The sequence below is a fragment of the Adiantum capillus-veneris genome, chromosome 3, assembly GCF_014529385.1.
Source record: "Adiantum capillus-veneris isolate H3 chromosome 3, ASM1452938v2, whole genome shotgun sequence".
Classification (NCBI taxonomy): Eukaryota; Viridiplantae; Streptophyta; class Polypodiopsida; order Polypodiales; family Pteridaceae; genus Adiantum; species Adiantum capillus-veneris.
In genome coordinates, this window is record NC_140933.1 from 130,051,676 (window position 1) to 130,068,939 (window position 17,264).

General features: G+C 40.9%; 1 protein-coding gene across 1 annotated transcript; it reads left to right on the forward strand.

The window, feature by feature from the left end:
- Positions 1–1,952: 1,952 nt before the first annotated feature.
- Positions 1,953–4,226, forward strand: LOC147461716 (uncharacterized). Its single transcript, XM_086501611.1, has one exon. It carries the CDS (start codon positions 3,411–3,413, stop codon positions 3,801–3,803), a length of 393 nt encoding a protein of 130 aa, XP_086357737.1. The 5' UTR covers positions 1,953–3,410; the 3' UTR covers positions 3,804–4,226.
- The last annotated feature ends 13,038 nt before the right edge of the window (positions 4,227–17,264 follow it).

The window sequence follows — 17,264 nt, forward strand, 5'->3', positions numbered from 1 at the left end:
GGGCTAGGCACAAGAAAAACATTGTGGGATGTGGTGGTGCCATCGTGCTCCAAAAATACAAAACATTGCCAAACTCAAACTTTTGAAATGAATAATACAAAGTTGAAAGTGAAGGTTGATCAAGCTGCACTTTAATTTGAACTTGCACTTCAAGGTGCACTTTAATTTGAACCTTCACGTTGCACTTTAATTTGAATTTCGAGCCAGGCCTGACAACAACCATCAAGAGGTCTAATGTGTGATGAGGAAAGTCTGACAAGTTCAAGACACAACAGGCCCGCCCATCAAGCCCGTCTCTGTGGAGGGGCTATTGTAGGAGCTCAAATGGCTCTGCATGGAACTCGTGGCACTGCGCAATATCTCTCCATCATGCATCACGACATGCAGAGCGACGGGACGGAGCAGTAGTTCCTCGTCGACTTTGAGCTAGGATGTCGAGGAGGGCGCCGCTAGCTCTTCACTTGCTGCTGCTCTGAAGCTGCAAAGGAGGGTGCCGCCAACTCTTCATCTGTTGCTGCTCTTCACATGACGGACCAGTAGTTCCTCGTCGACTTTGAGCTAGGATGTCGAGGAGGGCACCACCAGCTCTTCACTTGCTGCTGCTCTGAAGCTGCAAAGGAGGGTGCCGCCAGCTCTTCATCTGCTCTGCTGCTACTCTGCACCTGCTACTGCTCTTCACCTGTTGCTGCTCCGAAGCCACAAACACATCGTTTCTCCCTCTCGTCATGCGCCTCAGATGAGATGAGCAGGCATCGTCCATGGCCTCAAGGTGGATTTGTGTGGCTAGATACTCTCCACAATCTGTAGATTTAATGGACCCCGATCTAAACGTGCATCCCACCATCCATGACTGTCTCTACCTTCACATCCACCTGCAATCCTCTCTATTTCTTCATTACGACCAGCACCATCAGTGAACCACTTGGCAACTCACTCATGAAAAGTGACCATCATTAGAATTGGGCGCTGCTTTATTGCTAAACCCTGTTCATTTTGGACTTTTGAGAATGGACATTTAAATAAGCCTTGTCACACGTCTTGTGTAGCAGCTCCATTGAGTCGTGACAGTATGGTCGATTCTAGTGCATAGCAATTCGTTTTACCCCTAAACCAAATGTTGATAGCTATGCGGCTTATGGGGTTCGTTGATGGCTTATGGGGTTCGTTGATGTCTAGTGCTTACTATCCTAGATTAATAGCGCATCTTCTTTCAACACCAATTATCCGAGTGCCATCACCAGCCTGCTATTTCACTTGAGCGCCATAGTCTTCCAATAGTGGCCATAAAACCTTGGTGACACTGAGAATAGGTATTGTATCTCTTAGATGCATTCGAATGGTGATGGTGATGGTGGAGCTTATAATATATTAACTCAAACTACGAAAGTGTGGGTCTGGTACCTATTAGCAAGCATGGAGGCTCAAACTTAAGTTCGAGCCTCCATGCTTGTTCATGTTCATTATGTATGTAAATGAGGGGGAAGCATGGAGGCTTGTGGAATTTGTATCTATTAGCAAGCATGGAGGCTCGAGCTTAAGTTCGAGCCTCTATACTTGTTCATGCTCATTATGTATGTAAATGTGGGGGAAGCATGGACCCTCCATTCTTGTTCATGCTCATTATATATGTAAATGAGGGGGAAACATGGAGGCTTGTGGGATTTGTACCTATTATCAAGCATGGAAGCTCGAACTTAAGTTTGAGCCTCATCGTCATTATGTGTGTAAATGAGGGGGAATCTTTCCTCATGCCCATCACATACTTGAATGAGGGGGAATCTTTCTCTTAGGGATTTAGACTCCATGCTTGTTCATGCTCATTATATATGTAATTAATAAGGGGGAAACATGGAGGCTTGTGGGATTTGTACCTATTAGAAAGCATGGAGCCTCATGTTTATTATGTATGTAACTGAGGGGGAATCTTTTCTCATGCCCATCACATACTTGAATGAGGGGGAGGCTTTCTCTTAGGGATTTAGATTATACTTTAGATGATAGCTCTCTATTTAGGTTCACAATTCATACCATTTTGCAAGAAAAAAGTAGCTCATTTGCAAGATTCTAAAAGTCAAGAACTTGCATTTTCTATAGTTTGACCTCTAAAACAAGAGAACGATATCCTTTGTTCTTCCAAACAATCCCTTACTTGTGAGTAGTCAAACTTTAGCATGTCAAGTTTTGACTGAATTAGAGTTATATTTTGTGTAATAATGATCAATATTAGCAAAATGATTCCAAAATGTACTAAAAGTTTCTTTGTATGCATCTATAGAGGATAAATTATTACGCTAACTAGAGGATATTAATACATGGTTGGCTCTGTATAATGCCAAAATACCTCCAATTAAATGAACTATTTCAAAAAATGGGACTTGAATTTTTCCCATTATTCCTAAATTGGTCTTCTTATCTTGTAGATTCTCAATCTCCAGTTTGTAGGCTATTATTTTTTGGGCCTCTGTTGAGGGTATCAGCATGGGGTTATCCGTGAAAGCTTCTAGCTGTCGGTTTTTGTCAGCTATTCTTTGTTTTAGCACCCCGATGGTCACCTCTTGCTTCTGAGCATAAGAGCTGCAGATTGGCCGACTAATATAGCTTCTCCTTCTAGTCCAAGGCCAACTGTGTGCTCTGAGTATCTATCTCTTTATCGTCTGTATCTATATCTTTTCTCACTCATCTTGTCAAGTTGGTGGGCGTCTCTGCATTGAAGATCCTCGACCAAGGTGGTGTTTGTTTGCTCCAACTCTTTGTTTTCTTTCTCTGTTAAGGGCATATTGGTAGACATGTCTATGCAATGAAAGTCTACTGCTATGTTGAAGAGATAAAATAGCCCAATTTTATTTGCTCTTCTAAGTGTCGTAAACATAGACCAGAGGCTGATAGTTAGCATCCTTGTGAGTAACTTTGACAAAGAGGTCAAGGTCATTAGAGCAAAAAACACCCTTGATTGCTGAAAACAATGTAATTTTTTTTCAAAAAATTGGCAAACTAGAAACAATAGAGGTAAATTGACAAAATTTGAAGGTTTTTACATCAGATTACACTAAATTTTTCAACATTTTGTAGGTTTTCTCACCTTCAGATATAAAACTTTAGAGGTAAATTTCAAAATTTGTAGGTGGGATTACACTAAACTTAGGTTTTTTTTATAGCACTACAGCGGACAAATCCGAAGAGCGGGCAATAAATTTGGAGATCAGCATCTGGAGCAAATTTGGTACACTCTATCAAGTTCACACAAATTTAGGTTGGAGCTTTTCAAATGCGATAGAAGTTCACTTAAATGCGTGTTATTATGATGTTTGGCATGAAATGTAGCGGCATTAACAAGTGCTGCAGATTGTAGCCATTGTTTGAATGATGATGATGTATAATGCTTTTTCAGATCTTTATTGATGTAGACATTTATGGCTCCCAAAAGACGAGGCAGCAAGTCAATCAAGAGAACGTTTGATTCTCCATGCATGACCTTGAGATCTGGTCCTTCCAAGAGAAGGCATCCAATCGATCAAGAGGCATCTTCTCATGCAGTTGCTACTCGTAGTCCTCATTTCAAACGAGGGGGAAAGAGACGGAGAAAATGCATCTTTGTTGATGATGAAGCTGTCGTGGAGGAAGGGTCTAACCATTTGGAGAGTGGGGATGATGTAAAAGGAGATGAGTCTCGAGAGCCGACAGTGGAGGTTGAAACAGGTGACAATGTTGAAGATGAAGATTTAACAGAGTCTGATGGGATAGGTGAGGATGATGTGGCCCAACATTCTCGACACTTGGGAAAAAAATCCCGTTGGGGATTATGAAGGATGTGTTAAGTCAATTTTACTTAAAACGAAGAAGCAACCCTCCACTTATACCTTTATGTTGTTTGGTTGCTCATGAAGCTGTACGAGTGGCTACAGATTCGCATCTTGGTTGATTCCTAGTTTTGACAATGTTGCTTACTTGGATACAATGGGATCTTTTTTGGTGTCGGGCGATGAAAGATTCCTTCGGCTCTTACATGTCTGTCACTCCTCTTGTGGAAGTTATTTGGGATCCTAAGTTTGGCAAGCTAAGAGTGTGTCATTTGATAATCAGCTCAATAAGGAGTGGCAAGAGCTTCGAGGGCGTCTGTTTTTGGTATGGGATGGAAACCATCGGCTGAAAACATGGATGTGACGCATAAAAGAAGGTAAGAATTAACATCGACGCACTAATTGTTTGCTAGATTTAGTTGTACCTTCTTTTTTGGCTAATTTGGTGTTCTTTTGTCAAGTATGGCATGATAATGAGGAATATCATGTGAGTGTGAGATGCCAATTTTTGGAAGTAGAAAAAAAAAAAGAGGCTGAACTATTGCTTGCTCTTGACACCACTAATGTGTAAGTTGTAAATTTGTGGTCTTTTTGTATTTTTAAATGAAGCCTCCTTGTGAGACTTCCAAAAGAGGTCTCGCTCCGATTCGGGAAGAAGAAGAGGATCCCTATGAAGGGCTCAGAAATTTGCTCCTTGATGACGCATGTCCTTCTCAAAGGAGAATTCAAGAGCCTCCACCGAAGGAACGAGAAAGAAGTGAGTCTCCCGCCACCTCGGTGGAGATGGCTCCATGAAGACGGCGGGCTAAACGCTCTCCATCACCTCCAAAATGGAGAAGACCATCGCATACTTCTCCACACCATACTTCAAAGAGGGATGACAAAAAGCAAGAGAAAGAGGTGAGAAAGAGGACACCCTCTTCTCCATCTTCTTCATCCTCTTCCTCTTATGAAAGTGATGGTGAAGACAAAGAAGATCAAGGAAAGAAAAAGGTGAGAAAGAGGTCACCCTCTTCTCCATCTTCATCAAATTCTTCATCTTCTGAAGAAAGTGATGGTGCAATCTTTGAACCATCAAAAAGAAGAGGCCATAGGAAATCCTATGCCGCGTGGAAGAGGTCGTCCAAGCTCAAGAAATTCAAAGAGGGAGGGAAGAGCATCTCTTTCCTTACCTATGATGGCACTTTTGGTGCTACGGACAAAGTCTTGGCCTTTATCCAACAATTTGATGCGGCGTTTGGAGATGAGGGCTTCACAGAGTCCTCTAAGATACGCCATGTAGCTATGCACTTTCAAAAGTCCGCCAAACAATGGTGGTCTAGCCTATGGGCTAGCCTACGGGCTAACGGTGAAGCTCCACGAACATGGAAAGCTTTAAGAGCTTCCATAATGAAGCAGTTTTTGGCCACCGATGCCAAAGAGAAAGTACTCACCGAATGGTGAAGCTTGAAGCTCTCTCCCTATGAAGCCATCCACAAATATGTAGACAAGGTTTTGGGACCTACAACTCAAAGCCACTGTATTCAAAAAGTTGGATTTTGGAGAGAAAAAACAGCAATTTTTTGTGAGCTTAACCGAAGAAATGGCGAAGTATGTTAACTCCCAAAGGCCACGCACTATATCAGAGGTAATACATCATACTATGATGGCCTCTCAAATCAATTTCCAAACAGGGGCTAAGAGGAATTCTAAGCCCCCTAAAAACAAGTGTTCCAGTGAGCCTAAGGGGAAGGACAATGTCCAAAAGTCTCCTAAGGGCAACTCCAACAAAGCTAAAGAGAAGGGAGTTTATAAAGGAAAAAATAAACTCTCTCCTGAAGAGCTTGAACATTATCGCAAGGATAACTGGTGTTTCAAGTGCGGCGAACAAGGGTATGCGTATCGTGCTTGTCCCCATAAGAACAACTACCATGATCCTCCTAGAGCTACCTTGGTTGAAATCCAAGAGGAGAAAACTCACCACAAAGGATCTCCTCTATGCCATGCTTGGGTAAAGATAAGAGAACATGATGCTTTTATTCTCTTTGACCCCGGTTCTACTCACAATTTTATATCCATAGAGTTGGCCACCAAGCTAGGCATACAAGCCTACGAGATGGGAGATGTCCTACCCGCGTAGACGGTGCTTTCAAGGGGCAAGAAGCTTCAGTCACTCCCTTAATAGGGAAATTGAGGCTCCATGTCCAAAGCTATGTGGACAAAGAGGACTTTTTTATCTCTCCTCTCAAGCATGAGGATGTAATCCTAGGGGCACCATGGTTTGATCGCATGGCTGCCAATGTTATATTCCCTGAAAGGAGAATCTCCTTTAAGTTCAGGGGAAAAGATATGTATATAGATGCTAAGCAATTGGGAAACACTATACCCATTGTTCAGGGGAAAAGATATGTATATAGATGCTAAGGAAATGGGAAACACTATACCCATTGTACATACACAAGCTTTCAACAAGTCAATAAAGAGCTCCATTTTCGTGTACATGATTTTTGTTAAAGATTCTCAAAATGAATCTAATGTTTTAGCAAAAGAAAATATACACAATCAAAAGGAATTAGAGCTATACAATTTTTTCAAGGGGTTTCAAGACATCTTTATTGACGACATCCCTTCTGAGCTACCTCCTAAACAAGGCAATGATGACCATGCAATTGAACTTCTTCAGGAAGTTCACCGCCTAACAAACCTCCTTATAGAGTTTCTCAAGCTCAACAAGAGGAGATTATGCCGCAAGTGCATGAATTAGTGGGAAAAGGGCATGGTTAGGCCTAGCTCATCTCCATTTTGTTCTCTTGTGCTACAAGTGCAAAAGAAAGACGGCACATATCATATGTGTGCCTTGTAGCTTATCAAATAGATCTTCTACCCGAGGTACGGGAAATCTGTTTTTGATAGTGATATGGTTTAGTGCTCGATAGTCCACACACATACAGTATGTACCATCTTTCTTTTGCACTAAAAGGACTGGAGAACAAAAGGGAGAGGAACTAGGCCTCACCATCCCTTTGTCTACCAGCTCTTGTACTTGCCTCATGATCTCCTCTTGTTGAGCTTGTGAGACTCGATAAGGAGGCTTGTTAGGTGGTGAGCTTTCAGGAAGGAGCTCAATGCGATGGTCATCATCCCCTCGTTTTGGAGGTAAGTCCATAGGGATATCATCGATGAACACATCTTGGAATCCTTTTAGAAAATTAGACAAGTCTAACTCTTCTTGATTCCTACCATTTACATTTGATGAAACATTAGTATCTTTTAGAGACTCTTTGACAAAAATCATGTACGCAGAAATTGAGCTCTTCATTGACTTATCAAAAGCAAGAGGATTTACAAGTGGAATAGTGCGACCACGCTCACTAGCATCTATATACATGTTTTTTCCCCTGTAGGTGAAGTAGATTCTCCTTTCAGGGAACTTCATGTTATCAGCCATGCGATCAAACCATGGTGCCCCTAGGATAACATCCTCATGTTGGAGAGGAGAGATGAAGAAGTCTTCTTTGTCGACATAGCTTTGGACATGAAGCCTCAACTTCCCAATCAAGGGAGTAACGGAGGCTTGTTGTCCCTTGAAAGCTGCATCAGCCACTACTATATCTCCCATCTCAAAAGCTTGAATGCCCAACTTGGTGGCCAACTCCATTGATATGAAGTTAAGAGTAGAGCCAGGGTCAAACAAGATGAAGGCATCATGCTCTCTTACCTTTCCCCAAGCATAGGAAAGTGATGATCCTTTGCAATGAGCATCCTCTTTTGGAGCTTCGATGGTGGAAGCCCTAGGAGTCTCATTGCGAATATTCTTCTTGGGGCAAGAACGATAGCCATGTCCTTGCTCCCCACACTTGAAACACTTATGGTCCTTGCGAAAATCTTCAAGCTCTTCAAGAGAGAGTTTGTTTTTACCTTTGTAAACTCCCTTCTCCTTGGACCGATTGTTGTTGTTGTTGGAATTGACTTGGGAAGTATTTTGAACATTGGTTTTCCCCTTTGCATCATTTTTGTCTTTGTTTTCCATGGGCTTGACATTACGTCTAGCCCCTTGATGGAAATTGATGCGTGAAGCAACCATGGTGTGATGGATTACTTCGCTAATAGTACCAGGCCGTTGAGAGTTGATGTATTCGGCCATCTCTTCAGGTAATCCCGCAGAGAATTGCTGCCTTTGCTCGGCAAACTCTATCTTTTGAAAGACAGTAGCCTTGAGATGTAAATCCCAAAACTTGTCTACATATTTGTGGATAGACTCATGGGACAGGAGCTTCAAGCTACGCCATTCGATAAGCACTTTTTCTTTTGCATCGCTTGCAAGTAATTGCTTCATGATGGAGACTCGTAGAGTTTTCCATGTCTTTGGGGCTTCACCATTTCCACGAAGGCTAGCCCACCATTGACGAGCTAATTTTTGGAAGTGTATAGCTACATGGCGTAGCTTAGAGGACTCTGTGAAGCCCTCATCTCCAAAGGTCGCATCAAATTGCTGGATTAAGGCCAACACGTTGTCGGTAGCACCGAAGGTGCCATCATAGGTGAGAAAAGAGATACTCTTTCCTCCCTCCTTGAACTTCTTTATCTTTTGTGACCTTCGCCATGCAGGAAATGATTTGCGATGTCCTCCCCTCTTGTATTCTCTAGGAGAATAACCATAACTTTCATCGGAAGAGGAGGAAGGTGAAGAAGAAGGAGAAGAGGGTGACCTCTTCCTAGCCCTTTTCTTCCTTTGTTTCCTCTCTTGCCTTTCAGAGTGATGAGGAGAAGGACTATGTGTTGATCTTTTCCTCTTGGGAGGAGTGGGCGATCGTCTAGACCGCCGTCTTCGTGGAGCCACATCTTCAGAGGAACTTAAACTTTCATTGCTTTCTTGCTCTTTGGATTCCTCCTCTCGAATGGGAAAGAGTCTTCTTTTGGGGGTCTCTTCAAGAGGCCTCCTAAGCTCTCTCTCCTCTTGGAGAGGAAGGGAAATTCCATAATCACGAAGTTGTTCAGTAACTTCGGTTTGCAAAGTAGGGTTGCCCATAGCTTGCTGCAACCTAGTAAGGAGATAATTCACAAACATGGGAGCATCATCATTAGCACCTTCATGTGCAAAATCAAAGCTATCAATGTTCATTCTACTCTCTTGATTATTGTCAGTCATGTTAACAAAATTTATGTATGTACTTAGTGTATGCTTTGGCAATTCAAAACCTTAGTTGCCACTCCTCTTAGCCTTTGAAAATCGGCTCTTAAGTATCTACACCCACGGCTCAAAGTGGTTAATTATAAAGAGTAGAGGAGTAGGTATAACATAGCAGAGTTGCCAAGGGCTAGCTCCTTTCGGACTTCTTATGGCTCATTAATGGTAAATCCGTAGGCAAAGTCTAAAAAGACTCCATTATTAAGTCCAAAGCTCCCGAGGTGTGCACCATCCCCCACATAGTGGGCTCAACAAAACCGATAATAGATCCCAGTTCCACTTACCCTAATATAATTAACAACATCAACCATTTATAGGCTACTTCTTAAGCAAGAAAAGAGAAACCAAATGCTCTGATACCAATGTAATGGAATTGGCCTATTTAATTTGAGAGTAGCGGAAATTAATGAGAGTACTTTTGAGAAATGACTTTGTGAGCATAGCGGGTGAACATAATTGAAGATAGCAACATAATCATAGCAATTAGTCAACTTGGCATGAACAATACTTTTGCAAGAGAGAGAATTTAGAGAACATGACAACAGTTGAGGACCGGATTTATGTGGAGCCGGTCCCCCCTCCAATAGGCATTTGTATTATGATTTCTCCCATTAAAAGAGAGACTTGTTACAATACAATCTTTGTGTTCCTTGTGACCTAGGTGATGCAATGAAGATGGAAAGCTTCATGCATCACAAACATAACATAAACTTGAAGAAAGATTTAGCTATCCCAAGCCTCAGTCCCAAGACCTCAAACACCTTCGAAGGTGGAGAGAGCTAGCAAGGAATGAGGATAGGGAAGAGGAAGAAGAAACATTTCGTAGGAGAAAGAATTAGTTCCTCACTTATCATAACTCTTGTTTCTAGCATACATAATAGCATAGTAATGAAGAAGAAGCATATGGCAAGCTTAAGCATTGAAGCATGGCTCTTGGTTGGATTTGCACTCCATATCCAAGAGTGTTGGTTGGATTTGCACTCCATAACCTCTACTTGCTTGGAGAAGGAGAGGGAGCTCTTGCACTTTGTATAGCACACAATGAGAGTGTTTTTGAGTGTGTGTGGGTGATTATACCCCCTAAGCAACCCCCTAGATTTCTTGGGTCAACCCCCCCTTGTAGCTCATGCTTGAAGCTCATTGGACCCCTCCAGGCCTAGCCAATCACAAGCAGGAGGCATTACAAGCAGCGAGGGTAGCCTTGAGACAAGTGTCCCCCTTTCCCCTTTGAGAGAGAGGGCTAGATAAATGCTAAATCATTTAATTAAATCTCCTAAATTATTATTGGACCCCTTCTATGGCCAACCAATAGGCTTCAGGCACACCATGAGGGCAACATGAGGAGGAACTTGACAAGTGTCCCTTTTGCTTTCTTTGTACCATGCACGCCTTGTGTGAGTGTGTGGGTGTTCTCTCTCACCCCCCCTCATGTAGGGCTCACCCCCTCCTTGTAGGGATTGAATCTTTGACTTTTTGACACCTCAAGCCCTCATGCATAGGCCCAGTTCCCACCACAAGCTTGGCTCATAAGCACATTAAGCTTGGGCTGGGTTCTCACCTCAAGTGCGACCCTAGCATCTCAAGCATGTCAAGCACCTCAAGCATCTCAATTATTGAGCAACTCAAGTATATCAAGCACCTCAATCATCAAGCACCTCAAGCACCTTAGTCATCAAGCATGACAAGCAGGACAAGCACCTCGAGCTGGGTCGGGTTCCCGCGCCTCAAGCTCAGCCCTAGCTTACCTAAGGTCAAAGGCCTTTTACACACATTATTGGAGGTCTTCAATGAAGTTAACCCTAAGGTCTTATGCTCCATTTGTTAGCCTTGCTCTTTGATAGACCATCTCTCATTTGGGCCCCTTTACCATTAGCCCCGTGTTGAGATAGATCTATAAGCACATGTCTATATCTTAACACTTGTTCCCGTTTATTCTCCCACATTAAGTGATCAATTTAATATGAGAAAATCATTTGGGTTGGTTAGATATTAGATATTAGATTTTATGACATTACCTCTCTCTTGAAATCATAGTCGTCCTCGACTATGAGGTAGAAGAGATAAAGCCTTAGTCATTAGTCAATTTTACTTAGCGGGTAGAGGATTCCTTTTTACCCTACGACATCTTTCCAAGATGGATGACTAATCCATTTGGTGCTTGGGAGACATAGTTGTCGCAAGCATGTCTGCTCTTTAGTCCATTTCATTCTCCCAAAGTAGAGTGACAAATTCTACTTGGTGTTTGAGAGACGTCGTCATCACAAACATGATTCTAGGCATGCATACTAGTTAAATTTGTGCACAATTAAAAAGAGGACTAGTCTTATAAGACAAAAACATGAGTCATTTAAAAGAAATTTGTACATTTGCTTACTCTAATGTAGCATTGTAAGCATTGACAAGGTTCATACTATCCTTAAGCTGTATTCCTTGCATCCATCTAGCATCTTCAAAAGGATAACTTTTGAACTTAATAAGATACCGTCGGATAATCTTACCTTGTCGTAGTACCTTGTCTTCATGCCGAAGGATAGCTTCGGGTCGTAGCACCTCTTCTTGGTCTTCAACTTCGGGAGGGTCTTCAATAATTGGTTCAATTGGTGGCTCTCCTTTGTAGGGCTTAATTAGGCTTACATGAAAGGCATTGTGTATGAACCAACGGTTGGGCAACTTGAGTTGATAAGCCGTCTCATTGATGGGCTTCAAGATTTGAAAAGGACCATAGTATCTTTTTGCTAGTTTAGCATAATACTTTTGATGGCCCGTAGGATTTTTGCATGTTGTTTGCCTTAATCGAGCCTTAGGAAACTTGAGTAAGACCCAATCATTTTCTTTGAACATAAGGCTCTTCTGTGCTTATCAACAACAGCTTTTTGCCTTTGTTGAGAGATGGATATAGCCTCCCTAATCTTTTGAAAAGATTCTTGTAGTTCACGGATATACTCATCGGTGGCGGCGAAGATCTTCCCATGTACTTTGAGTAGCAAGGGACTTTTAGGTCTTCCCTCAATGATCTCAAAAGGTGCTTTTCCCTTAGAAGTATGTACAGTATTATTGTAGGCATACTCTAAAAGAGGTAAATACTTTTCCCATTGTGAGCGTTGATCTACTTCGGTAACATAAGTCTTGAGTAAATCGAGTATCGTAAGATTGGCTATCTCACTTTGGCCATCCGTTTGTGGGTGATAGGCCGAAGAGAAATTCAATCTTGTTCCTAGATTTTCAAATAGACCTTTCCAGAAATTACTGGTCATTCTAGGATCTCTATCTGACACGATGGATGTGGGTAATCCATGGTACTTGAAAATCTGAGATATGAAGAGAGTTGCCATTTTATGTGCCTTAATAGTCTTTTTGACAGGAATAAAATGTGCTTGCTTGCTAAACCTGTCAACTATTGTCCATATTCCTGTATTCCCATGGGTAGACTTGGGTAATCCAAAGATGAAATCCATGGATATACTCTCCCATGGTGAATTTGGAATAGGCAATGGCTGGAGTAATCCAGGTTGCTTCCCTCTATCATACTTGGTCTTTTGGCATACTACACATTTTGAAACATACTCTTGTATGTCCACTTTCATGGTAGGCCAATAGAAGTACGTCTCTACTCCTCGGAGAGTAGGTTGAATACCTCTATGCCCCGCATATGGAGGAGCATGGGATTCATACATAACTTTCTCACGAAGGGAATGGGTAACACATAGCCTATTGCCGTGGAGAAGATAACCATCCTGCAAGGTGAATGGTTCCTCTTTCTTCCCCAAAGCAAGGGCTGACATTATGTCTCTAAAGTTAGGGTCAGTAGCATACTCATCTATCATAGAGGATAGATCATTGTGAGTAGCTATAGACACCGCATTAACTTTGGGTCGTCGTGAAAGTGCATCGGCCACTTGATTGTGCTTACCAGCTATGTGAGCATTATGGAAAGGAGAGGAGAGATGAAGAAGTCTTCTTTGTCGACATAGCTTTGGACATGAAGCCTCAACTTCCCAATCAAGGGAGTAACGGAGGCTTGTTTTCCCTTGAAAGCTGCATCAGCCACTACTATATCTCCCATCTCAAAATCTTGAATGCCCAACTTGGTGGCCAACTCCATTGATATGAAGTTAAGAGTAGAGCCAGGGTCAAACAAGATGAAGGCATCATGCTCTCTTACCTTTCCCCAAGCATAGGAAAGTGATGATCCTTTGCAATGAGCATCCTCTTTTGGAGCTTCGATGGTGGAAGCCCTAGGAGTCTCATTGCGAATATTCTTCTTGGGGCAAGAACGATAGCCATGTCCTTGCTCCCCACACTTGAAACACTTATGGTCCTTGCGAAAATCTTCAAGCTCTTCAAGAGAGAGTTTGTTTTTACCTTTGTAAACTCCCTTCTCCTTGGACCGATTGTTGTTGTTGTTGGAATTGACTTGGGAAGTATTTTGAACATTGGTTTTCCCCTTTGCATCATTTTTGTCTTTGTTTTCCATGGGCTTGACATTACGTCTAGCCCCTTGATGGAAATTGATGCGTGAAGCAACCATGGTGTGATGGATTACTTCGCTAATAGTACCAGGCCGCTGAGAGTTGATGTATTCGGCCATCTCTTCAGGTAATCCCGCAGAGAATTGCTGCCTTTGCTCGGCAAACTCTATCTTTTGAAAGACAGTAGCCTTGAGATGTAAATCCCAAAACTTGTCTACATATTTGTGGATAGACTCATGGGAGAGGAGCTTCAAGCTGCGCCATTCGATAAGCACTTTTTCTTTTGCATCGCTTGCAAGGAATTGCTTCATGATGGAGACTCGTAGAGTTTTCCATGTCTTTGGGGCTTCACCATTTCCACGAAGGCTAGCCCACCATTGACGAGCTGATTTTTGGAAGTGTATAGCTACATGGCGTAGCTTAGAGGACTCTGTGAAGCCCTCATCTCCAAAGGTCGCATCAAATTGCTGGATTAAGGCCAACACGTTGTCGGTAGCACCGAAGGTGCCATCATAGGTGAGAAAAGAGATACTCTTTCCTCCCTCTCTCTTTTCAAATTTTTTTAAAAATTTTGTTTGTAACCACACATTGAAATGTAATTTAATACATATGCATGTGTATCACGCAACAAAGAATTGAGGTGATTGCTCATTCTTTTGTGCACCATATTTAATCCAAGTTTGATCTCTTATCCTTCCAATTGGAAATTAGTTGGATACATACATTGAATTGGAATTATTTCATGCACACGAATTGGTTTTTCAAATCCATCAATTGAAATGAATACACATCAATGGGTCGACCAAATTTCCCTTAGCCAATTCAAACCCATGATTTGTAATCCTTGCAAAAAATCAATTGCTTATCCCTCAATGCCCTAATCATCCAAATTCTGTCGGATTTGTCATTTTTGGTTTGTATGGCTAAGCACACTTGATTATTGCATTTTCAAATGCACAAATCATTGAAATACTTTATCATATCCATTTGAATTGGCATACAACTCAATGGTAATACAATCATTCTCAATTTTGTGCAATTGAGTCATTCATCTCAATCGATTTGATGGCATACACACAAAGGTTTAGGTCTACTCAATCACTATGACTAGTGAACAACACCAAAATTATTCATTCCAATTGGATATCAAGCACCATTGCATAGGCACACACATTAGTGCATTTTTTCCATGTTCATCAAATTGATTCATCATTAGCATGGAAATACACTAAAAATCTACACAATTGAATACCAATTGAGTGATCTATCCCAATTGTCCAAGCCAATTATGACACACATATCAACTATTTGGCCAAATTAATCATCCTAATTGGTAAAAAATACCAATTATTCATTCAAGAACTGGATTGCATATGCCATTGAGTAGGCACACACACCCAAATTTAGGCCAAAAATTTATGCAATTAATCCATCAATTACACATTGAAATTCTCGAATTGTAAACTCAATCAAGCATAAGTGAATGCATGCATGCTCAATTTCTAAAAAATTAGCACTATTTTTTACCCAATCAAGCAATGCCCACACTAAAAATTAAGCACAAAAGTTCAAATTTGGCTCAATTGGCAATGCATTTAGGCTTACACCTAATGATTGCACACACTTTTTATGAAAATTTCACAACCAAAAATAATTTTGGTGTCCCAATTGACCATCAATCATTGAAAATCAAGAGGCCTTGGATGGGCGCACACACTCAAATTTTGCCCAATTTTTTGGCATTTAGGCATATCCAATGATTGAATTAGACTAACATACACATCAATTTACATGATTGCATAGTCATATATCATTAATTCCATCAATTTTTATACATGCACACACTCAAGATTAAGTGCACACACACTTGAATTTTTTAACAGTTTTTTTTCCCTCTTTGGTGACAATCATTTTTATGCACACACATGAATTCTTGATGAGAATTAAGCATTATCTTGATAGACACAAATTTAATTAGTCAAAATTTGACCATCAATTTCATTTCAAGTGAATCAAATTAGGTGCAAAGTGTAGGTCAATTGAGTTACACACCTAATTTTAGCAAATAATTAGCACACATTGAACCACATTAATCAATCAAGAATTGACATGAGCAAGTGAGTGCACTTACATTGTAATCACACTCCAAGCTATTCCTTTGCTCCATGCAAAGATGCATCATTGCACACACAAGTGTGTGCACCATCAAATCGGCTCCAAAATTGACCATTGTAGGCCAAAAATCAAACACTCAAATAATCAAATTAGGCATAAATTAGCACAATTAACTTGATTAGAGTGATGATTCTTGCAAGGAGATTTAACATACTTTACATTGCAAATATTAGTGGTTAGGTTAACAAAGTTAGTAAAAAATTAGTATAAAAAATTAGTAGTAAAAATTAGCATGGAATTAGTACAATTAGCATGGAAATGAAGCGAAATTAGTAAGGGTTAGTATGAAATTAGTGAAACTGGGGGTGGAATCGGGTGTTTGGGGTATTCATAACTCAATATTAGGATCAATTACTTGCACAACATCATTGAACAAAACCAAAATTGAGTTACACACACTAAAAAATTGAGAAATTAGTAGTGAAATTACTCTATTATTCTAAACATCCTATACTCACTAGCTTAGGTTATTGATCCCACAAGGGAGCCAAATGTTGGGTGGCATTGTAGCAACGACATAATCACAACCCACACAAAATTATCAAATCCGTGGATCGGCAATCCGGCTAGGCATAGAAGCACGAGCATCGGCAGATGAATAGAAATAGAGGATTCAAAGACAATACCTCACCAATGTAAGTAGAGATTATCCATGACAAGACTAACTCTAAACATACTCTAATCACTAATCAATCAACTCCTACACACATCAAGTCCACCGAAGTCCGACTTGCCAATCTTATGGAGTCACAAGAACACATCCAACACGAGAATCCATGATCAAAGCACATACTAATTGCATTGAAGTTGGCTTTCCCAATCATCACATGCCAACCAAGGTACTCTAATCACATCATACACAAGTTGCATTGAGCTCAAGGCTCCTAAACCTTCACACACTTAAGCACACAATTAAGCATAAACTCTAATGACATGACTAAGAGTGCACACATACTACACCAATCAAGATAATTAGAGAAGTAATCAACTAATTGAAATACTTATGGAAGAAGAGATAATAGATCAAAGCAAGAAGTACATACCTCTCTCAAATCTAGAATAATGAGAGTGCAATATTACTTCATGACATAATGAAATGTAGAGAAGATAAGACTAATGAGTAAAATAGGAATTAGATTAATCAAGGTTCTCTAATTACAATGGATTAGTCCTAGCCTCTTAAGCATGGGCATGAAGCTCAAGGCTAGGCCATCCATAGAATAACACTCAAGAGAGGGAGAGAGAGAGAGCTCTCAAAACTGGATCTTCAAGAGTTGATACTCAAGAATAAAGCCTCCTTACATAAAGGCTTCCTTTTAAAGGCTTTCACCACAATCCCTTCTACTATGGGTTTGAGTTTGAGCCTCTAGCTAGCATATACAACTTTGGAACTCCCAATGAACCCAAGACTTATACAAAGTGAGTTGAAAATATTATGCACAACTATAGCATATCTCCTATTTGATGAATAACCGGTGTAGCCTGTGTTAGCCGCTGCTAACAACATGATACATAGTGCTTGCGTGAGAAGACTTAACTAACTAGGTTGAAGGTCACGCTCTAAGAACAAAAATCACGGAAGGGATATGTAAGTTTCTCTTGGAAGATGTCATTTGTCGTTATGTGACTGTGTTGGAAAAATAACAATAGATAGAG